The sequence below is a fragment of the Brassica napus genome, chromosome A9 (genome assembly GCF_020379485.1).
Source record: "Brassica napus cultivar Da-Ae chromosome A9, Da-Ae, whole genome shotgun sequence".
Taxonomy (NCBI): Eukaryota; Viridiplantae; Streptophyta; class Magnoliopsida; order Brassicales; family Brassicaceae; genus Brassica; species Brassica napus.
In genome coordinates, this window is record NC_063442.1 from 10563242 (window position 1) to 10585293 (window position 22052).

The following is a 22052-nucleotide window of genomic DNA, read 5'->3' on the forward strand; positions in this document are numbered from 1 at the left end:
TTGTAAATAATTGAATAGCAATATTTGTTCTTATATAAATATTCTAAAATATACAAAAATAAAAATAGGTAAAATTGTGAAACTAATTATAAATTTATAAATTATTTATATTTTCTTAAACTTGAATGGCTATTTTTATTTTTCAAGATTAATACAATATATTGTATTAATAAAGAATATTTATGTTTTTCTAATTTTAGTTATTTTTAATGTGACTAATAATTATTAAAAATATTCAATTTTTGTACTATAGAAATTAATGACTAATTTTAAAATTAATTTATTTTATTTATAAAATATATAACTTTATTTTTCAGATATGAAACACAAATACATTATTTGACATTATTGTTTATATGATATCTAATGTACAAAACACTGTATGATAATTTAGTTATGAAAAATATTATTAATTAATTAATTAAAACGTAGTAGTTTCTATAGAAAAAAAATCAAAATTCATTTTTTAATAGAAGCTCACAAAAGTTGGTTTTTAGTTTTTCTTCATAAATTGGTTAAACTTTTCAAAATTTAGTTTCTCTTAAATTTTAGGAAATCTATTTATTAAAAATCTTGATTGGCAAATCAAATGGTTTTTACCAAAGCAAAACAAAAAAACTAAAACTTAATTGGATGAAAAATGGTTTTTGTAAAAACAAAAACCAAAAACTAAAGCAAAAACCACAAACAATAGTCACCATAATCTAATACAAGATTCTTCTGACTCCACATTTTACGTCAGTTATTTTAATCTTTTTTGACCATTTATCATGTTTGGAAATTCTTATCGGTTTTAGGCTTCAACGGAATGTTGCTAGTTTAAGACACGGACAGTACCATGCGTACAAGGTCAAGTCAGCTCACTGAATACGTTGAAAGTCCTGAAACAGAATTTGAAAGTTTGAAGAGTATTTTGGTTGAGCATGGGGCTGAAAAGGAAGCCTTGATTCTTCAGTAGCCAAGAATTACCTATTTTAACCGAAATAGTCATTAGTCAGTGTTTCTTGCTAGTTGTGATTCATATACGAAGATGAACAATATAAGAATATATCAAATGACTGGACAAATGTTTTCTTTTAGAAAAGAACTAATACAACGCAAATATCTGGGTTTCTGCAAATCTAATCATAATAAATAAAAAATGGCTCCCCAAATGGGTCATCAATACTTTCATTTCAATGGGTTATATATGATTCCTAATGAGGATGAACAGAGCAATTGATTTAGGAAACTCCAGCCACTAGCCATCAATGGATAAACTTCCTTGGAAGAAACATAGGACTCTCTGCGTGATCCACGAATAATTTCCTACCACCAGACGTAGTATCTCCTCTTCTTTCGAGGTCAACTCTTCTAGCCTTGTCTTGTTTGGGATCGTAATAGAGAATTGAAAACTGGTCACCAAAATATAATTGTTCAAATATTAGCTCTCCGGTTTCAATAGTACCCCTGCAACGGAAGAAGTCACAAGTAGGAGCAACGACAGAATATTTTGACCACTCATGTTTTTTGACATCCATTAGAACCCATAGGTCGAATTTACGGGTCAGTGAAACATTTACTAAGGCTATATTTCCGTTGTAGCGCACCAAATCAGACTCAAAACGTGATACGATTTTAACATCCTCAGGTAATGTAATAAGACTGAACTCTTCAGATCTCAAATCAAAGCCCACTACTACAGATCTTCTGTCAGTGAGGTTAGACCACGCTCCATAATAAACAACCCCATTATGGCATATACCTTGTGTTCCTGGGTAATACGGATACTTACATTCGATCACTCTCCATGATTCTTGAGCTCCTCCTAAAGTGAGAACTTGAGACTTTTCAAGAACCACTGATCCATCTATATCATGAACGAAATACATGGAAAGGACTTTATATAGATCATTAACCGGATCATATCCAAAAAAGATTATGTCAGTTATGGCATCAGTTAAAGTTAGGAACTGGCCCGTGCTAGGATTGCCAATCACGACAATACTGGAGTCATGATCTACACAACAGATCAAGCCACGGACTGGTGGAGAAATTTGACACCCTGGAAGAGTAATACTATCACCAAGAGACGGTTCACTTGAGAGAGAAGAATAGTGAGAACGCCGCGTATCATGGCAGTAGCGATGGAGAAGAAGACGTGGCCGTGTGGAAGATCGAGTAAGGTACAAGTCGTTGAAATATTTACCGTGGATTATAGATAACCAGAGTTTTGACACGCAGATGAGCCTTGACAAAGATCTCGGAGGCAGCTTCGTAAGAATCTCTATTATCAAATCCACAGGAAGAGAAAGAGACTCTGTATCATCTCCTTCCTTTGACCTCATGATCCTCCTCGCTCTTTTTTATATCTGAAACCCTAATTCAAGTCTGCTATCTTAAAATAAAACTAGAATCAGATCCGCAGATTATTTTTTCATTTATAATAATTTCTATATAAAAATATATGATGTTTTGTATAAATAATAGTAGTTTTAATTTGTTTTGATGGTCATTATTTTTAAATAAACTAATTTTATGAAACTATATGGTGAAATAAAATTTGATGTTTTTTTTTAATGCTTGGAATAAAAACTGTTCTTACAACACTGAGCCAAACCGGCTAAAAAAAAAACACCAATAGGCATCATAAGATATTCCCATACAAATGTGGGAAAATATTAAAACCAAGGATCAAGAGAGAGTCGTGAGACTGTGAGACACCAAACAAGAATAATGGAGTTGCTTGTCAACATCTCTTGTGAATCTGTGATGAGTCTCACCTACGACTCAGACGGCAATAACTGTCCCAAACAAGTAGGATCCTTACTTGCTAGCAACCCAAGATACATCTTCCTACTCGCAAAATGATGAAAAACCACCTCTCTATCACAAAAACTCGTTGCTTCATAATCCGGCAAGATAAGACCAGACGATGATCTTCACAAAACTCCGGAATGCAGCGAAGTCGGACAACATGGAAGTCGGACAACATGGACACGACCAATTGACGCCTAGATAGAAAGCACCAAGAAACATGGAGCAAGGAGGTCTAATCCCTCCGACAAGAACCGAAAGCAAACTGAACACAGATGACAAGTAGGCCGGGAAGAGACACTTGTGAAAGTGAACCAAACTAAAAACAAGAAACTGAAACCAACTACCATCAACAAAGCCTAAACATTCTTTCTTTTTTTTTTGATGAAATTTCAAATTTATTGATCATGTGGCAAAAAGAATATATGTACAATCCTATACATTGATCATGGCAAAGCCTAAACATTGATGAAAGACAACGAAGAAACTAAAGCCGGTTCATAGAACAAGGCAATAAACTATCCCGTTGCGAGAGAAACTAAGCTACCCAACAAATAACTGTAAAGACCAACAAAACTCAACGACACAACAGCCCTTTCAATGTCATAAAATTTGATGTTTAGAACCACAAATAAATTTTGCATGTAAAAACACACAGTTGGAATGAAGCCAAAATAAATTATGTATTCATTTAAAGATATTCATCAAAAAATTTGTTTTTCAAATAAAAGACACATCTGATAAACAGTTCTATGATGTCACGTATTATTGGTAAAGTGAACCTATCAATTTTTAAAACATAATAAGTTTACGATATATTTTTTTATTGAATAGATTGTTTCAAACTTTCACATGTATTTGTATTTTCTTCTACATATATATTTTTGGATTATTATTTCATTATTAAAATCGTAACTATATATATAAAGATTAGTAAAATATTGTTTTAATTTATTGTCATATTCAAAGATATTGTAACATTTCACAAATTTAGAAAGTTTTTTAAAAAATAAACTTTTCGCTTCATAGATTTATATTATCAAGTAAATAATTAAATATTTAGTTTTGTTTAATTTTTAAAATAAACTATATAGTTTAAAAAAAAATTCATTGGTTTAATGTAGTAAAGATTAATCACTGTTAGATAATATGATTTTTGTTATTTAAATTTTTTTTTTAATAATTTTAAAAGTTAACATCGACAAATATTTAAATATTTAACATATCGATGAATAGTATTACAATATTAAATTTTATCTATTTAATTTAAACTATCTATAAATCTAATGAATCATCTATTGTTTAAATCCAATTATGGATAGCCTAATAAAATTTTTTCGTAGATCCAAAATTTAAATGATAAGATTAGAGACTAAATGTAACATGACTTTATAGAAATATGTCCATTAGGTTTATTTTTAAAAAATCACAAATGAGTCTAAGTTGTGACTTGTATTTTAATATATAAGAAGTATTTTGATGAAGTGTATTTTTTAAAAAGTGGTCCCAAGTTATCAAAACAATTTCTCCTATAAAAAAAAGCTTGTTTAAAGGCCCAATAATTTTAATTGATAAATGGGCAAAAAAAAGCCCATGGAAAGGTTCTTGTCCATTCCCTCGAGTGTGACATTCAACTAGGGTTTACCGGAAACCTCAGCCTCTCTCGCTGCTTACTGTGATCGACGTGAAAATGGCGCTGCGACATCTGAGCCGGCCGAGAGACATCGTAAAGAGATCGACGAAGAAGTACCTCGACGAACCCCTTTACCATCGTCTCTTCAAGGACGGCGGATCTGAGGTCAGTGTCCGTCAGCAGCTCAATCACTTCCTCAAGGGCACCAAACACGTCTTCAAATGGGAAGTCGGAGACACGATCAAGAAGCTCCGTAGCCGCGGCCTCTATTACCCAGCTCTCAAGGTATCGCATTTTCTCCATTCTTAGGGATTGCGAACAAGTTAGGGTTTAGGGTTTAGCATTTAGGGTTTAGGATTTAGGATTTAGGGTTTCAGAGTTAATTACGAACAAGTTAGGGTTTAGGGTTTAGGATTTAGGGTTTCAGAGTTAATTACGAACAAGTTAGGGTTTACGGTTTATGATTTAGGATTTAGGGTTTCAGAGTTAATTACGAACAAGCTAGTAACTTTTGGATCTCTAATCTTGAACTAGGTGTGATCTTGATTTTTCATTGTGAGATTCAAATGTTTGTGTCTTTTTTTTTTTTTTTGGATTTTGTAGCTGTCTGAAGTTATGGAACATAGAGGGATGAACAAGACGGTGAGTGACCAAGCAATCCATCTCGATCTCGTTGCCAAAGCTCGTGGAATCGCTGCTGGGGAGTCTTACTTTGTCGGTCTTCCGGAAACATCTAAGACCGAGCTCACCTACGCGTCTCTTTTGAACTGCTACTGCAAGGAGTTGATGACTGAGAAAGCCGAAGGTCTACTCAGCAAGATGAAAGAGCTCAACATTACCGTTAGCTCCATGTCGTACAACAGCCTCATGACTCTCTACACAAAGACAGGGCAGGCCGAGAGGGTTCCGGGGATGATTCAGGAGATGAAGGCCGAGGATGTCATGCCGGATTCTTACACTTACAATGTCTGGATGAGGGCTTTGGCTGCTACCGAGGATGTTTCTGGGGTTGAGAGAGTTATTGAAGAGATGAATAGAGATGGTAGAGTTGCTCCTGATTGGACTACGTATAGCAACATGGCGTCTATATACGTTGACGCGGGACTATCTGAGAAAGCTGAGAAGGCTCTTCAGGAGCTGGAGATGAAAAACACGGAGAGGGATTTTAAGGCGTATCAGTTTCTTGTTACTTTGTATGGACGACTGGGGAAACTGAATGAGGTTTATAGGATTTGGCGTTCGTTGAGGCTGGCTATGCCAAAAACCTCGAATGTAGCTTATCTGAACATGATACAAGTGCTGGTGAACTTGAAAGATTTGCCTGGTGCAGAGACACTGTTCAAGGAGTGGCAAGCGAACTGCTCTACTTATGACATCCGGGTTGTAAATGTGATGATTGGAGCTTATGCAAGAGAAGGTCTCATCGAAAAAGCTAATGAACTCAAGGAGAAATCTCCAAGAAGAGGAGGGAAGCTCAATGCGAAAACGTGGGAGCTCTTCATGGATTACTATGTAAAGAGGGGTGAAACGGCTCAAGCACTCGAATGTATGACTAAGGCGGTTTCTATCGGCAAAGGAGATGGTGGCAAGTGGATACCGTCAGAGGATACAGTCAGAGCTTTGATGAGCCAGTTCGAGGAAAAGAAAGATGTTAACGGAGCTGAGAGTTTGATTGAGATTTTAAAGAAGGGAACGGATGATGTAGGCGCAGAGACCTTTGCGTCATTGATAAGAACATATGCAGCAGCTGGAAAGAGCCATCCTGCTATGCGCCAGCGTCTGAAGATGGAGAAGGTGAAGGTTGATAAAGCAACAGAGAAGCTGCTCGATGAATTATGTCAGGATGAGTGAGGTCTATTCAATCTCTCTTCTCCTTTGTTTTTGTTATTTCCCTTCAAGCAAGACATTGTTAGTCGTGTAAGAGCCAGGCGTTCTCTCTGCTCTGTTTCTTTTTGGTAATAAAAAAAAAGGCTATGACTGTTCATGTTTTTGTGAATTGGTTTGATCTTAGCTTTGATTTACAGTTGAGAGAACGAAACTCCATCACAATGTAATTCCCTTTTTGAATCTTATTTTGGTTATTACATTTGAAAATCAAGAAAATGGCTAAGAGTTCTATAATAATTACATTACAAGCTTAAATGTTGATCAAGAAGAACTTCCAAAGGGAAAACATGTTATTTTCTGTCAGATTTTTGAGGGATTAGTTACGTTTTCTCCTGCGGTTCGATCTTCTTCTAATCAAAGTAGAAAGAAACAAGCAGTTAGTTCCTGTCTTCCTCAGCTCATCCGCAGCGTTCTGAACGGTGTTAACTTGATGCGAGTCTACGAACGCGTTGACGCAAACGCCGTAATCTGACACAGCCCTGGTCAAAAAGATTCTCAGCATCTTACTATGTCGTCTATTGAGGCTGTTCTTCGCCTTCCTAAGGTTAAAGGCTGCGTCTCTAAGTTTCGCGTGGCAAATCGTAACCTGTTTGTTTCCTTTTCTGTACTTTGCTGCGTTTGCAATCGCCCGTCTTGTCTTAGTCTCGAGGGCACAAATGGTGCTGAGTGTGGCTAGTCTTGGGTTTGACCCTTTAACCAGCGGTCGACACAACTTTGGGTATGCAGTTCGGGCGCAGAGGCCCTTGCGACGCCCTTCCACCGCTTGGTTCGCCGTCAGGAAGACCACGGTAAGGACGATGGTCGTCAGGTAGAGCTGGGGTTTGTTGCAGCCCGCCATATTTTCTTTTAAGTTGTTCTTTAAAAAAAAAAGTGGAAATAAGTTATCGTGGGAAATTTTTCTAATTAAGTTCATCTCGCTAATAAAAGGAATTATATTTTTGGTTTCAGAATTATTGGTTGTGGTGGGAATTTGCTAAAATTTGTTCTTGGTAAACTATAAATTTGATTTGTTTGGGAGGTTTAACTTCGTTTTAGGAACCGATTATAGAGATTTGGTATGTTTTATATCAAAATAAACTAAGATTTTAGAATGCAACGTCAATTGTGTGTGTGTGTGTGTGTTTTTTTAATGTCAATTGTGTCTCTTTACAAGCACAAATGGCTTACATTGATCTTTCAAAACAAGCAAGTTATAAAATGACCAATTGAATTTTTTTGTTTGTCAATATGAACTTAAAACCATTTGGAGATCCAAACTGGTGACTTAGCGTTTACATGAGCACTGTATTAACTTGTATGCGCTTTTATGTTGTCTACATATAGATAAATGAGTTTGTGAACCTGTTGAGAAATATTATATACTTTTGGAATTCCTCATAAATTGAGAAAGTATGCTATCAATATGGTTCAGATATCAGCTTCACCAACTCCCACACTATTGCAAAAAGAAAAAAAAAATTATGTTTGCTGGAACGTAATCATAGATTTACTTTCTCCAGTTAACACTTCAAATTGAGAATGAATGGTGCTTCCAATGTTATTTTCCTTCACCAGTATTCCGGCAAAAAAACTTTCTGCGTACTGAACAGTGAGCTAGGTAACCCATGCAAATCGAACCCCCATGACGGAAATTACAGCAAGAACTTCTTTACCACTTGAATCAACGCGGTTTTGTTAAATCTACTTTTAAAAAAAAATAGATTATACAAGTTAGGATCAAATAAATGATGGTTTTGGTGATACTATGCTAGAATCAAGAGATCAAGAAAATCAAAGTCATCGTTTTTATTGATTTTAAAATAGGAGTATAGCGTGTAGAGTATTAAAATCTTAGTTTTAGCTGCACATTTCTCACATGAATTGCTTTTTTTTTTTAGAGTTTTGACCTTGTTTATATAGAAGATTATTGGTAAACATGATTTACAATATTTTTCTTTCATCTACTTCTTAATTATTCAATTTTATTAAATTTTAATTTTCATAATTATTATATTTACATGATTTCAATTTATTTCCTTGAAAATAAATTTTAAAATCTTACAAATAAAATTAAATTCGTTATATTGTCTAAAATTCTCAAAATTTTCTATTTGGTCGTAAGGTTATAGTTTAATTTCATTTACATTAAAATTACATTTACATTTGATTGAATAAGATGCTTATATTTTCCTTCAAACTTAAATTTTGGGTTATGTTGGTAAAAACTATATTTATTTCATGATTTTAAGTATTTAAATGTTGTATGTTTAAGTCATTTTTTTATAAGCTTGGGAAATAATTCTATTGTTATGAGTTATTTTCATATTCTGTATTAGGCCATCGATGTTAAACAAAATATATTTATCAACCCTTAATGATTTGAGTAGTTGCTATTTGTTTAATTTTATATATTTTGTTTGTGTTTTCACAGTAAAAATATTTTAAATAATAAATTTTTATATTGGAAAGAACAGATAAACTTAAAATTTTTACCTTTATCATCAACTGGGTAGCTTTTCTTTAAGAAATAGTTTTCTAAGCTTTTAGAAATAAATCTATCTTTGTTGACAAAAGAAAGAAAGAAATCTATTTTTCAAGGCCGAAGTCAGCAGTGACATCAAAGTTTAAAGACTATTTTTACTTTAAAACTAAACAATAATACAGTCAAATGTCCGAATAGAAAATCCTAGAAAGACTACAAATTTGTTTTGTCCTCTTAATTTTCAGTTTTAACTTTGAACCTTAAAATCTGGCCGCTGACTCCAGTGTTATAAACACCACTCGCTTCTACTGCTTCCAAATGCTCAAAAAACCCTTTTCTTTTCTGTGTGTTAGCCCATTTTCGCTGCATCTTTTTGCTTAATCATCAAAAGTTTGCTCCATCAATGACGGAAGAAGCTTTGGGAGTTCGTAGGATGAAGCTGGGGAGCCAAGGGCTTGAGGTTTCGGCTCAGGGTCTTGGTTGCATGGGTCTCTCCGCTTTCTACGGCGCTCCGACACCTGAGACCAACGCCGTCGCTCTCCTCCGTCACGCCATTAAAGCTGGAATCACATTCCTTGACACCTCCGACTTCTACGGCCCCGAGACAAACGAGCTGCTCCTCGGCAAGGTAACAAGCTGGTGATATGACCTGGGATTAGGGTTTTAGCCTGTGAATTAGAGTTTAAGGTTTAAGCTGCATGCCAATCATCAAACACTTGATCTGTGGATCTGTTTGTGTTATTTCTCTTTGTTGACAGGCTTTGGAAGATGGTTTGAGGGAGAAAGTGGAATTAGCGACAAAGTTTGGGATCACTGCTTCTGAAAATGGAAAATTTGGTTTCAGGGGAGATCCACAGTATGTGAGGTCTGCTTGTGAGGCTAGCTTAAGGCGTCTTGGTGTTACCTCCATTGATCTTTATTACCAGCATCGGATTGATACCACTGTCCCCATCGAAGTCACGGTAATGCCTTCTTGGTTTCAGTTTTACTCTAAACTTGTGTTCCAAGTTACTGATAATCTCACAGAGCAACCAAAACTCTGATTAGTAGTAATAATAAGGTTTATGAGAACAACTTGGAGTTTGAGATATGCATTTTAATGTGATGATTGAGTAATCTATTATTATGGTCCTTGAGCTAATTTTTTGTTTATAAATTTTTCTTGTTAAACTTATTGTTTTGGTGACTTTGTTTTCAAAGATGGGAGAACTGAAGAAGCTTGTTGAAGAAGGTAAAATGAAATACATCGGGCTATCTGAAGCCTCTGCCTCAACTATTAGAAGAGCACATGCTGTTCACCCACTAACCGCTGTGCAGATAGAATGGTCTTTATGGTCGAGAGAGGTGGAAGAAGATATCATTCCTACCTGCAGGTGTGTGAGGAGTCAGAATCAGAATCAGCCATTACATTTTTCTCTTCGTTTAAATGTTTAATATCTTATCTCTTGTAACATCTTAAGGGAGCTTGGGATTGGAATTGTAGCTTATAGCCCTCTAGGAAGAGGCTTCTTTGCATCAGGACCCAAACTTGCTGAGAATTTGGAGCATGATGATATACGAAAAGCAAGTACACGGTTGATTCAGTTCTCTCTTCAAGTTTTGGAGTCATCTTAGTTATGTTCTGTTTGTTACTATTTTTACTGTTCACAGATTCTACCGAGATTCCAACAGGAGAACCTAGACCACAACAAGATTGTCTTCGAGAAAGTCCAAGAGATAGCAAGAAAGAAAAGATGCACTCCTGCACAACTAGCTCTTGCATGGGTTCACCACCAAGGAGATGATGTCTGTCCCATTCCAGGAACTTCCAAGATCGAAAATCTGAACCAGAACATTGGAGCTTTATCTGTGAAACTCACTACTGATGAGATGGCTGAGCTTGAAGCCATTGCCAGACCGGATGTAGTGAAAGGGGAACGACATTGGAACATAATGGCTACTTACAAGAACTCTGAAACTCCACCATTGTCTTCTTGGAAAGCAGCTTAACCATATTTGGTTTGCACAAGTTTTTCATCCGTTTGGTGACTGGTTTTAAGAATGCATATGAGGAGCGGCGCTAAGTTTTATAGGGTTTATGCCGATTCAATAAATTCTTATGAGTAAATTTTCAATAAAGTTTCTGATGAAAATATATATGTATTTATATAAAATTGATCCATAAACAAGCAGTGCCTATGAAATGTGTAACAAAATAGAACACAAAACCGGAAATATAACCGATCCAATGGTTTTGAAGAATCATTAAATCCCTAACCAATCGGTTTGTTTACTATTTATAGTCGTCGTCGGATCTGATTTGTTAAATTTATCAAATTGGATGGTAAACCAAATTGTAAACCGCGAATTACTACATCAAGGTTAAAAAGATCAAACCAACCGGTTTGGTTACTAATTATAGGGTCGACAATCTCGGATCGGATATGTAGTAGATCTATCAAATTGGATAGTAGACCGGTTTTGTAAACCGTGAATTACTACATTAGGGTTATAAAGGTCAATTTCAAATTTGGACACATATTCTTCATTCACCAACAAAACTACAAGTGTCCAGCAATAACCGAGCTTCAGAGGTTAGACACGACGCAGAGAGAGAGAGAGAGAGAGAACCATGGCGAAACCTTGCGAGGTGAGGAGGATGAAGCTGGGAAGCCAAGGCCTTGAGGTCTCGGCGCAGGGCCTCGGTTGCATGGGCATTTCCTCTTTCTACGGCCCTTCTAAGCCGGAAGCTGACGCCATCGCTCTTCTCCACCACGCCATTGATTCCGGTGTTACGTTCTTCGATACCTCCGACGTCTACGGTCCTGAGACCAACGAGTTGCTCCTCGGGAAGGTTCGGATCGTGATTTGATCCTCCGTTATTGTTTTGTTTGTAGAAATGATTTGTCATTTGTTGATATGTTTGAATCCTCCGTCAGGCTCTGAAGTATGATGGGGTGAGAGGGAGAGTGGAGCTTGCGACCAAGTTTGGCGCCACTTATGCAGAGGGGAAGAGAGAGGTGAGAGGAGATCCTGCCTACGTGAGGGTTGCTTGTGAAGCAAGTTTAAAACGGCTTGATGTTGCCTGCATTGATCTCTATTATCAGCATCGGGTTGATACTCGTCTCCCTATCGAAATCACTGTAAGCCTTCTCTAACAGTGTCATCCTCCATGACATGCTCTTTCAGAGTTTCCAAGTAGATCTATTTTTTTTTTTTTTTTGCTAAAAAAGTAGGTCTATCTTTAGTTTATATAATTGAACAAATAGGGTGTAAGAACATGTTTTCGCTTGTGTCTCATGATTCAGAACCGGTCCCGAACATAGGTTAGTGAAGCATTGAACATAGGTTAGTGAAAACCCCAAAATTTAAGAACAAATTTACATATATAAACCCCCAAATCTCTAGAAAAAAAATCTAGGAACCGTTAATAAATTGTCTATAGCCTCCCAAATCTTAGAATCGGCCCTACATGACTCCCCATTTGTGATACTGCTGGGTTATTGTCTGAGGGGGTTTCTTCAATTACACTCCTGAGTTTCTTTCTCTATAAATTCCAAGATGGGAGAACTGAAGAAGCTAGTTGAAGAAGGTAAGATAAAGTACATTGGTTTGTCTGAAGCCTCTGCCTCAACTATCAGAAGGGCACATGCTGTTCACCCAGTTACTGCAGTGCAGCTAGAGTGGTCTTTGTGGACGAGGGACGTGGAAGAAGATATTGTCCCGACATGCAGGTATATTGATTACGTCGTTGTTTCATTGTGCGATATTCATCAATATTGATGTTCACTTTCCTTCTTTAGGGAACTTGGGATAGGGATTGTTTCCTACAGTCCTCTGGGAAGAGGCTTCTTCGCATCAGGACCAAAGCTTGTTGAGAAGCTGGATAATGATGACTTCAGAAAGGCAACTACTCCTATCTGCTTTGAAAGACTTGATTGATGATGAATTACACTGACTGTACATATGCTCAGAATCTGTTTCTTGTTGCAGACTCTACCAAGATTCCAACAGGAAAACTTAGACCACAACAAGATTCTATACGACAAGGTTTGTGCAATGTCGGAGAAGAAAGGATGCACTCCTGCACAACTAGCCCTCGCATGGGTTCACCACCAGGGAGATGATGTTTGCCCCATTCCAGGAACCACTAAGATCAAGAACCTCAATCAGAACATTGGAGCTTTATCAGTGGAAATCACTCCAGAAGAGATGTCTGAGCTCAAGACCATCGGACAGCCAGAGTCTGTGAAAGGAGAAAGATACACTGCCATGGTACCCACCTTTAAGAACTCAGACACTCCACCGTTGTCTTCTTGGAAAGCCACCGTTTGAGAGCTCCTCGGGCTCTGGCAATAATATTAGGGGTGGGCGTTCCGTTCGGTTCTCGGTTCTTTTGGTTCTTGTAGTTTGGTAACTATTAGAGAACCGTTAAAATTTTGGGTCAGATCGGGTCGGTTCCTTCGGTTCTTGAAGTTTGATAACCATATTAAAACCAGAATAAAACAGTTCCAATTGGGTTCGGTTCTTAATGCTTACTTTACCCAAATTAATTCGATGTACTTGCAAATAAGTGAATCAAAACCAATACCAAAATAGTATTCGAACGATTTTTTTCATTCAGAAACTGTTGGGATTGTTAAAGCCCATGTCCAACTCTATATTATCCGATTAGAATGATATTATGCACTTTGGGCCTTAGGCAAGCCCGCATGGATTTACTTTTGGTTTTCATCCCAAAAGGTCTCGTACTATCAGAGTTGGACAGCTCTTTATATATTAGACTCTCTTTGTCTAATTCTCCAATGTGAAACTAAGTTTGTTATATCACATTCTTCCCTTCAAACTAAGGATCACATTCATCTCATGTCCCACAACTGACTTCCAGGATTTTTTTGACTTGATCTCTGCCACACATACTTCCCAATCCTAATTCGATGGGTTCCGTTCCTACTCGAATGGTATTTTGGTCTTCTTGCAGATTTTCCGTGTCCAACTCTATATTATCCGATTAGTACGATATTGTCCACTTTGGGCCTTAGGCAAGGTGGCATGGATTTACTTTTGCTTTTCATCCCAAAAGATCTCGCACTATCAGAGTTGGACAACTCTTTATATAATAGACTCTCTTTATCTAATTCTTCAATGTAATTAGTTTGTTATATCACAGAAACCACAATTCAGATTGTGAGAATAAAACATCCAAAACGCACAAGGTTTTTAAACAAGCAAACCCCGAAGAGTTGAAAATAAAACATTTAAAAGTTGAGAAACACCAATCCAGCAGAGAAAACCATCAAGCATCCAATAAGTACCTGTTACAATATGTAACTAACAAAATTAGAAATGAAAAAGTTAACAAAGAAGAGAGCGTGAGTTACTTTATGAGTTAATTATCAGACACGTGATAACCATTGAAATAAAGTATAAACTATAAAAATATTAACGTATAAGGTAATTATATAAGGGTTTTTCATCTGTTAAGGTATGGATATTATTTGGTTTTCGGTTTGGTACGGATTTGGTTCTGATTCTTCAGGTATAAAATTTTAGTATCCAATTGAATAACTCATAAATTCGGTACAAGTTTTTTTTGGATATGTTTGGTTGGGTAATTTAGTTCCGGTTTTTTGGCCACCCCTAAATAATATGTTGAAGTTGTAATAAATTAATAATGTGCAGCCACCCCAATACTAGATAGGTAATAATATGTTGAAGTTGTTGTGTTGCACCTATGTATAGGGGCTTCAACAATCTCACAGTGTCTATGCTTTCATTAATAAATTATTTGTATCAAAATTAAGTTATTCACTATGTTAATACATTGAACGGAGTAAATATTTTGGCAAGTGATAAACATTAAAATTTTGACCCATGTTAAAAAAAAGAATTCTGGCTCGGCCATTGATCTTTCAAAATGGTCTGTGACCACTCCAATACGAGAGAGGTAACTAAGGGTATCTCTAATCCTATTTTATATTTTATTCCAACTAAAAAAATATAATAAAAAATAAAATAATAAATAAAAAATAATATAATAATATTTTTGTTTTTTTGTTCATCACTCTATTTAGTATTTTTTTTTAGTTTTGGAGTAAATAACCGAGTAATGTTGGAGCTCCTCTAATAATACATTGACTAGGTTAAGATCCGCGCCTTGCACGGAATAAACGTTATATATATAAATTATTTTATATATTATATGTTTATAACATATTATGAAATAAATAAATATATATTAAATAATTAAAAATTCATTATCTACTATTTATATAATTAAATTGGTGCGAACATATAAATAAATTTTATAAATCGAAAAAATATTTTTTCTATTTGATATGATATATAATTAAATTTAAATGATAGTAACATATATATGGTCTATTTTTATATTAATATTTATAAGATGATGCTTTTTGCTCATATTTGTTTTATGATTTGTATCTATTATAGCAAAAAATCTAAATTAGTGATAACAAAATTTTCACTGTGGGATTAATGGTTTAAGTAATTTATAATATTATAAAAAATTAAGTTGTCAATATTTTTTCAAATTTTTTTATCAAAAAAATGTTCAAAGTAAATTTCAAAATTAAGATATTTATATATTTTTATATGGCATATAGTTTAATTAAAAATGATACATATATTTATATATCTTTTCTTTTTGATACTTATTAAATGAGACTTTCAACTTATATTATTTTTAATTATTTGTATCATGTCATAACAAAAATTTTAAATCATAGATCACAAAATTTGAATGTGAAACTTTTAACAGTTTTAGTAATTTATACTCGTTTTTAAAAATTCAAAATATAATATATAAATAATTTTTTAAATTTTTATTATATAGTTACTATGATTGTTTAATTTATTTTAATAGCTTAAAATTAAACAAATATAATTATAATACACATTTATTTTTATCAAATCTTTATTATTCAAAATCATTAATTGTCATATATACTTTAGTCACATTAGGCAATTCCGTAATCTTATTTAAGGAAATAATGAAACACATTTAATAATGTATTTATTGTGGTTTAATAAAAACCTTATTATATATTTAAATGGACCAACCTATTTCTCTAAAGATTCTAAGAATCATTCTAGTGATGACATGTGGCTACAAAAAAATATTGCAATGCTTCTCAAATAATATATAGGGGATGTTGAAGTTGCAATAAATTAATAATGTGCACCCACTCCAATACTAGATAGGTAATAATATGTTGATGTTGTTGTGCTGCACGTATGCATTGGGGGCTTCAACTATGTCAGAGTGTCTATGCTTTCAAGAATAAAACACTATTCACCGTTATAATATACTCATTATGTTTTAAAATAAATGATATTTAAGAAAGTTTTTTATGTTTCAAAATAGATGATTTTCATATTTTAATATAATTTTTAACTTTATCAAAAATTGTGTGACCAATGATATTTTGTATTCAATTTTGTAATTAGTTAAAATAATTTTTAATTTATATTTTAATCATTTAAAAAAAAAAATTTCTTAATTATTGTGCACTATCCGAAGTATTTTGAAACGAGAAAAAAATACATTATTTGAACACTAAGTTTCACTGTACTTTGAGATGAGTTTGAAGCACATCTGAGGGGACTCCAGTCAACTTTTGTTTTCTTCTTGCCTCTTGGACTATTAAAGTACTTAAGAGCATTTATCAATTTCATTTTCTCAGTAAGCTTGTGCACTATCCGAAGTATTTTGCAACGAGAAAAAAATACATTATTTGAACACTAAGTTTCACTGTACTTTGAGATGAGTTTGAAGCACATCTCAGGGGACTCCAGTCAACTTTTGTTTTCTTCTTGCCTCTTGGAACTATTAAAGTACTTAAGAGCATTTATCAATTTCATTTTCTCAGTAAGCCTCGAAACAAAGAAAAATGGCAATCTCTTTGCTCTGTCTTTTCATCATCACCTTTGCCTCCTTAATCTTTGTCGGAAAGAAGATGAAACGCTCTAAATGGAATCTTCCTCCAAGCCCTCCACAGTTTCCGATCATCGGAAACTTACACCAAGTTGGAGAGTTGCCTCACAGGTCACTTCAACGCCTAGCTCAAAGAACGGGACATGTCATACTTGTTCACTTAGGTATGGCCCCTATAACGGTAGTCTCATCAAAAGAAGCAGCTGAAGAAGTGCTCAGAACTCATGACCAAGACTGTTGCACGAGGCCTAATCTTGTCGGACCGAGGCTAATCTCTCGGGGTTTTAAAGATATCGGGTTTTCGCAATACAGTGAAGAGTGGAAAGAGCGGCGTAAGTTTTTGGTGCGCGAGCTTTTCTCTTTGAAAAAGGTTCAGTCTTCAAGATATATCAGAGAGGAAGAGTGTAACTTCATGGCCAAGAAACTGTCCGAATCCACCGTTGATCGATCTACAGTCGATTTGAGCAAAACCCTTTACTGGCTTACCGCGAGTATTTTCTTTAAACTTGCTTTTGGACATAGTTTCCACGAGAGCAAGTTTGTGGATCAAGAAAAGATAGATGAGCTCGTGTTCGAAGCCGAGACTGCCCTAGCTAGTTTCACTTGCTCTGATTTCTTCCCCTATGCGGGAGTTGGATGGCTTGTTGACTTGCTGTCGGGACAACACAAGAGGCTCAAAAATGTTTTCTTCAAGCTCGATGCCATGTTTCAACATATGATCGATGATCATTTGAGTCCTGAAAGATCTTCAAAATATCACGATGACATTATAGTTTCAATGTTGCATGTGATCCATAAACAAGAAAAATATGATTCCTTAAAGCTTACAATAGATCATATGAAGGGGGTTCTCACGGTAAATCTTAAGAGTTCTTTAAACACATTAGTATTCAAATTTAATCTAACGTTTTAATTTCCTTTATTGGTAGAATATATTTCTTGGTGGGATAGACACAGGGGCCGTCACCATGATATGGACAATGACGGAACTCGCTAGAAACATGGAAGTGATGAAGAAAGTTCAAGGCGAGATCCGTGACCGCCTTGGAAACAGTAAGGAGAGAGTCACCGAAGAAGATATCGGTAAGGTTCCTTACTTGTACCTCGTGATCATGGAAACATTCAGGTTACACCCAGCACTTCCTCTTCTGCTTCCAAGGGAAACTATGACTCACATCAAGGTTCAAGGCTATGATATTCCTCCTAAGAGACGGATCTTGGTCAATGCATGGGCGATAGCTCGAGATCCCAAACTTTGGAAAAACCCGGAAGAGTTTAATCCGGACAGGTTTATGGATAATCCTGTGGGTTATAGAGGACAGAGTTTCGAATTCTTACCATTTGGCTCTGGTCGAAGGATGTGTCCCGGGATAACAATGGGGATGGCTACTGTTGAATTGGGACTCTTGAACTTACTTTACTTCTTTGACTGGAAGTTGCCTGATGGGATGACGGAGAGAGACATCGATATAGAAGAAGCTGGTACTCTTACGGTCGTCAAGAAAGTACCTCTTAAGCTGGTCCCGGTTCTTAGTTCACTGGTTACACCAAACTCCAGTTTCAGAAACTGAAGAAGTTTCAAATACACTCTCTGGCAAAAAATGGAATGTATGTTATGTATAAGTGTGTCTGTATGGTAACGATCCGTGCACTTTTATCTTAAACTGTCTGTAAGATTTTTGTGAAAAGCCTGAATAATGGCTCCGTGGAGTCTTATATATATATATGGAGACTATGTGTTGTAGATATGTTTCATTACACTCGCTCAAGATCTCGTCTCCTTCTTTAAACCGTACAACTCTTTGACATGCGACTCATTATCATTAAGAGAACATTAAACAGATAAGTGTTAAGGATTTCAAAGAGATTAAACCTAGAAAAAGAAAATGATAGAAGAAGACAAAGCTGTTCTCAGAATTTCTTAGTATAATACGTCATTAACGACAAAAGCATGTGAAGATGCAAATGGAACTCGTAGATGTTAATGGTCTTCCGTGACTAATTAGGCGACAAAATCACTGATGTTGGAGGTATTAGTCGTTACTACATAAGGCATGTGGAGTGGTGAGTTACCATGTGGATGCAAGAGATGCTGAGATGGAGAAGGATAAACTGAGGGTTTATGTCTTGACGTAGTCGTTGAAGTAGTTTCTGAGGCAGTGTGTGTCAGAGAGTGAACCATGAGGCATACGGAGTGGTAGAGACCATGTAGACGCAAGATGCTGAGCTGGCGTGGGATAAACTTGAGGAGCAAATTTATACCGTGGAGAAAAGGCAAGAGATAAACTTGGGGAGGAAGTTTATGCCTTGAGGAATAAGTACATTTCAATAAAAGGAAAGTGTACTTATTGATATGGAAGTTGTTCATATTCATGTTCCTTGGAGATTAGGGTTTCAGGAACGTGGAGATCACTATAAAAGAGCTATGGAGTCGTTTGTATTCCATAAGACACTGGCTATTATTATAGAGGAAGGGTGAAAATCCCTTAGGGGTGTTCTTGGGTCGTGCTGAAGCAGATGCTGAAGTACTGACGGGAAAGAGACATGTTTGGGTAGATTAGGAATCTGTCAGTAACGTGTGTTAGGGTGTTAACACTGACGTGTAAAAACTGATAAGCAAGTTTTGTAATAGATTGTTTAGGCGATTTCTAATAAAGCATAGTTGATTGCTTGTATTTATTTTGTCTCTTGATTTATCTTCTGCATTACTCAATTGTAGTGTTATCTTTAGAATTCAGCATCGATTGTGTCCATTTCCCATTAATTTTTCTCAGAATTCCTCATGTAAATCTTATTCTGCCATCGCCATTATAGCACCATGCCACCACATGTGGCTTTTTAGCTCCATGTCTTTCTTGGTCGTTTCTAAGGCTCCCACATTTGATTTTGTTTATAGCAGTGGCTGAACCAGAACATTTATCTACTGAAGGCAGAGCATATTTTTGAAAATATAGTTTATAAATTACTTAACTACTATAAATATACTATACGTTTTACCCATACTCATAATTTAAAATATTGTTACATTTTAGATATATTTGTTGATAAAAAATTATAATAATCACTAAAAAATTTGATCACCATTGCGATAATATAATAATACTTTTTTAACAATTTTTGTTTTTGAAAACATTTACTGACGCTTGTGATTGTAACACGCAAAATCATAACTAGTTTTAGGTAACATATTTTTTGAACAAAAAAATAGATAATATATTTTAAAATTTATAGTATTCAATTTATAAATAATAAACACAACCCCGAATTTTCTATGATTTCAAAACATAATCATTTCAATGTAATAGAAATATATAGTATGATTAAATAAATTAAAATAATATAGATTATTCTACCTTAACTTAATCAAAATTGTTGTCGGGAAGTGCATGCATGTAGACGAAAATTTGTCCAGACATTCATTTGCTTAAAGTGTTAGCCTTCGTATATATTTCTTAAATAGCAACTAACAAATATTTAAATGAAACCAGCGTAACTTTAGTTATGGATTATTATTGTGTTTAAATTTGAGCTTAAGCTTGATATCCACATTATAGAGGTACACGATTCAGTGCACCACAAAAAGGATCGTATTGCATATAGATCAAGGGAAGTCAAAGTGACTAGGGATATGAAATATCTAAAAACGCATCTAGGTCAGGCGCTAGCCTAGGATATATCGACAACGGTTTCTTTCAGGAGTAACATTATCGGAGACTAAGACTCAGATCAATACAATCAAAAAGAGATGCAATCACTAGGCCTAACTAACAATCACCTAGAGATGAAAACACAAATCTCTAGATGATTTTCAGGAAAACTCATCCACTCTTGGCTTTGGTTGATTTGGGAACTCCTTCAGAGTCGCTAGCCTATATGCTCCATGTTCAATAAAAATTTAAGCCTTTTGACTTTGGAAAATACTATTTTTATTTCGTATAAAAATAACTACGTTATTTATTTAAAATTCATTTTATTTAAAATCCAATTTTATTTTACTTGGTTTTTAATTTTTAATATATTTTATTTTTGAAAAAGGCCATTTTATTTAGGTAAATATATGGAGATTTGAGAAACATTAAAAAATAATGATTTCAATTGGTGACGATATTCTACAAACAGAATATTGGTGACATTCGTATTCCTCAATTTTTATATGAATCATGTTGATTTTTTTTGTCAAATTAGTGACACATGGGTTCTACTCTATTTCTCTCATTTTTCGAGGATGAAAAAATTTACGAAGAAAAAATTTCTATTCCAATTTTGATGGGGAATGAATTGAACAGAAAATTTACCATGAACCATTTTTGTGTATAGCAAACACGAAGTATTTGAAACATAAAATTGTTTAAACAGGGTAAATTATCGTATAAGTTATACTGTAGTAGGTATTATTACTGCCAAGTACTCCTTCTGGTTTATTATGTGTGTTATAGATTGTTTTTTTTTTGGGCTCAAAATGTATGTTATAGATAAAAACAAATGTATTAAGAAATTTAATTTTCTCAAAACAGTAACCATTAAAAACAATTCAACCAAACATAAAAATATAAAATATATTGAAAACTCTTATCAGAATTCCTCATGTAAATCTTATTCTGGCATCATGACAACACCATACCACCACACCACATGTGGCTTTTTAGCTCAGGTCTTGCTTTGTCGTCTTAAGGCTCCCACATTTGATTTTATGTATCAAACAGTGCTTCAACCACAACAGCATTTATCTACCGAGCGAACATTTTTGTTTACAAACAGCAGTACTGTTTGTGTATCAAACAGTGCTCACATGTAACTACAAAAATGTTTTGTTTTGTTTACCAAAAAAAATATTTTTGTAGTGTTCCAACCGTCCAAGCCTCCTACGGCGTACTCGGTTAGTAAATCTCATCTTGCACTATAGGCTGTGCATTAATCTTTTAGAATATTTTATGTTCTCTGCCGTCATTCGTACAATATCGTGAATTATTTTCTGATAAGTCACTCATCGTTATATTATTTTAGCTCAACACGTTTAATTGTGAAAATCTTTTGGAAGGTATGATCCAGAAGATAAATACATGCATTTCAACATATACCACAAACCAAGATATTACAGTCACCACATAATGCAACGTTTTCATTGCACCCCAATATTGTCATCAATGTTAGTGTGAACCTACACATGATTACTCTCTCGTTTAAATTTGGATTTAACACTATTCGTAACGCCCCATCCACCTACAATTAATGAACCTCTCATGCCCACTCACTCAATCTATGGGCCTCATCCCGTGCGACGGGCAGTGCATTAATTTTTTGGAAGCTGGAAATCTTTGCTAGTGACCATGTAATCACCA

The 22052-nt window shown here is 35.0% G+C and overlaps 6 protein-coding genes across 6 annotated transcripts; 4 read left to right on the forward strand and 2 right to left on the reverse strand.

Annotated features, from left to right (window-relative positions):
• Positions 1–218: 218 nt before the first annotated feature.
• Positions 219–2606, reverse strand: LOC106362849 (F-box/kelch-repeat protein At3g04660). Its single transcript, XM_013802685.3, has one exon. The coding sequence runs from the start codon at positions 2325–2327 to the stop codon at positions 1248–1250; it is 1080 nt and encodes a 359-aa protein (XP_013658139.2). The 5' UTR covers positions 2328–2606; the 3' UTR covers positions 219–1247.
• A 1790-nt stretch (positions 2607–4396) lies between these two features.
• LOC106366572 (pentatricopeptide repeat-containing protein At1g60770) lies at positions 4397–6417 on the forward strand. The gene is made up of 2 exons (XM_013806194.3): positions 4397–4714; positions 5033–6417. The coding sequence occupies exons 1-2, from the start codon at positions 4487–4489 to the stop codon at positions 6278–6280; spliced, it is 1476 nt and encodes a 491-aa protein (XP_013661648.2). The 5' UTR covers positions 4397–4486; the 3' UTR covers positions 6281–6417.
• Positions 6418–6422: 5 nt separating this feature from the next.
• On the reverse strand, positions 6423–7254 carry BNAA09G13080D. Its single transcript, XM_013802684.3, has one exon. It carries the CDS (start codon positions 7227–7229, stop codon positions 6633–6635), a length of 597 nt encoding a protein of 198 aa, XP_013658138.2. The 5' UTR covers positions 7230–7254; the 3' UTR covers positions 6423–6632.
• A 1781-nt stretch (positions 7255–9035) lies between these two features.
• On the forward strand, positions 9036–10979 carry LOC106366570 (probable aldo-keto reductase 6). The gene is made up of 5 exons (XM_013806191.3): positions 9036–9405; positions 9536–9739; positions 9978–10150; positions 10238–10340; positions 10428–10979. Exons 1-5 carry the CDS (start codon positions 9181–9183, stop codon positions 10764–10766), a joined length of 1044 nt encoding a protein of 347 aa, XP_013661645.1. The 5' UTR covers positions 9036–9180; the 3' UTR covers positions 10767–10979.
• A 351-nt stretch (positions 10980–11330) lies between these two features.
• Positions 11331–13283, forward strand: LOC106366571 (probable aldo-keto reductase 3). The gene is made up of 5 exons (XM_013806193.3): positions 11331–11610; positions 11696–11899; positions 12318–12490; positions 12560–12662; positions 12750–13283. The coding sequence occupies exons 1-5, from the start codon at positions 11389–11391 to the stop codon at positions 13089–13091; spliced, it is 1044 nt and encodes a 347-aa protein (XP_013661647.2). The 5' UTR covers positions 11331–11388; the 3' UTR covers positions 13092–13283.
• A 3154-nt stretch (positions 13284–16437) lies between these two features.
• On the forward strand, positions 16438–18459 carry LOC106364284 (cytochrome P450 71B17-like). The gene is made up of 2 exons (XM_013803899.3): positions 16438–17569; positions 17643–18459. Exons 1-2 carry the CDS (start codon positions 16670–16672, stop codon positions 18282–18284), a joined length of 1542 nt encoding a protein of 513 aa, XP_013659353.2. The 5' UTR covers positions 16438–16669; the 3' UTR covers positions 18285–18459.
• Positions 18460–22052: the final 3593 nt, after the last annotated feature.

Excerpts from the sequence above, each read along its gene's own strand:
- LOC106364284 (XM_013803899.3), top strand. The coding sequence starts at position 16,670 with ATGGCAATCTCTTTGCTCTGTCTTTTCATCATCACCTTTGCCTCCTTA. Across the intron at positions 17,570-17,642 it reads ATATGAAGGGGGTTCTCACG|AATATATTTCTTGGTGGGAT; the intron begins GTAAATCTTAAG and ends CTTTATTGGTAG.
- LOC106366572 (XM_013806194.3), top strand. The coding sequence starts at position 4,487 with ATGGCGCTGCGACATCTGAGCCGGCCGAGAGACATCGTAAAGAGATCG. Across the intron at positions 4,715-5,032 it reads TCTATTACCCAGCTCTCAAG|CTGTCTGAAGTTATGGAACA; the intron begins GTATCGCATTTT and ends TGGATTTTGTAG.
- LOC106366571 (XM_013806193.3), top strand. The coding sequence starts at position 11,389 with ATGGCGAAACCTTGCGAGGTGAGGAGGATGAAGCTGGGAAGCCAAGGC. Across the intron at positions 11,900-12,317 it reads GTCTCCCTATCGAAATCACT|ATGGGAGAACTGAAGAAGCT; the intron begins GTAAGCCTTCTC and ends ATAAATTCCAAG. Across the intron at positions 12,663-12,749 it reads ATAATGATGACTTCAGAAAG|ACTCTACCAAGATTCCAACA; the intron begins GCAACTACTCCT and ends TTCTTGTTGCAG.
- LOC106366570 (XM_013806191.3), top strand. The coding sequence starts at position 9,181 with ATGACGGAAGAAGCTTTGGGAGTTCGTAGGATGAAGCTGGGGAGCCAA. Across the intron at positions 9,406-9,535 it reads ACGAGCTGCTCCTCGGCAAG|GCTTTGGAAGATGGTTTGAG; the intron begins GTAACAAGCTGG and ends CTTTGTTGACAG. Across the intron at positions 10,151-10,237 it reads GATATCATTCCTACCTGCAG|GGAGCTTGGGATTGGAATTG; the intron begins GTGTGTGAGGAG and ends TAACATCTTAAG.
- LOC106362849 (XM_013802685.3), bottom strand. The coding sequence starts at position 2,327 with ATGAGGTCAAAGGAAGGAGATGATACAGAGTCTCTTTCTCTTCCTGTG.
- BNAA09G13080D (XM_013802684.3), bottom strand. The coding sequence starts at position 7,229 with ATGAACTTAATTAGAAAAATTTCCCACGATAACTTATTTCCACTTTTT.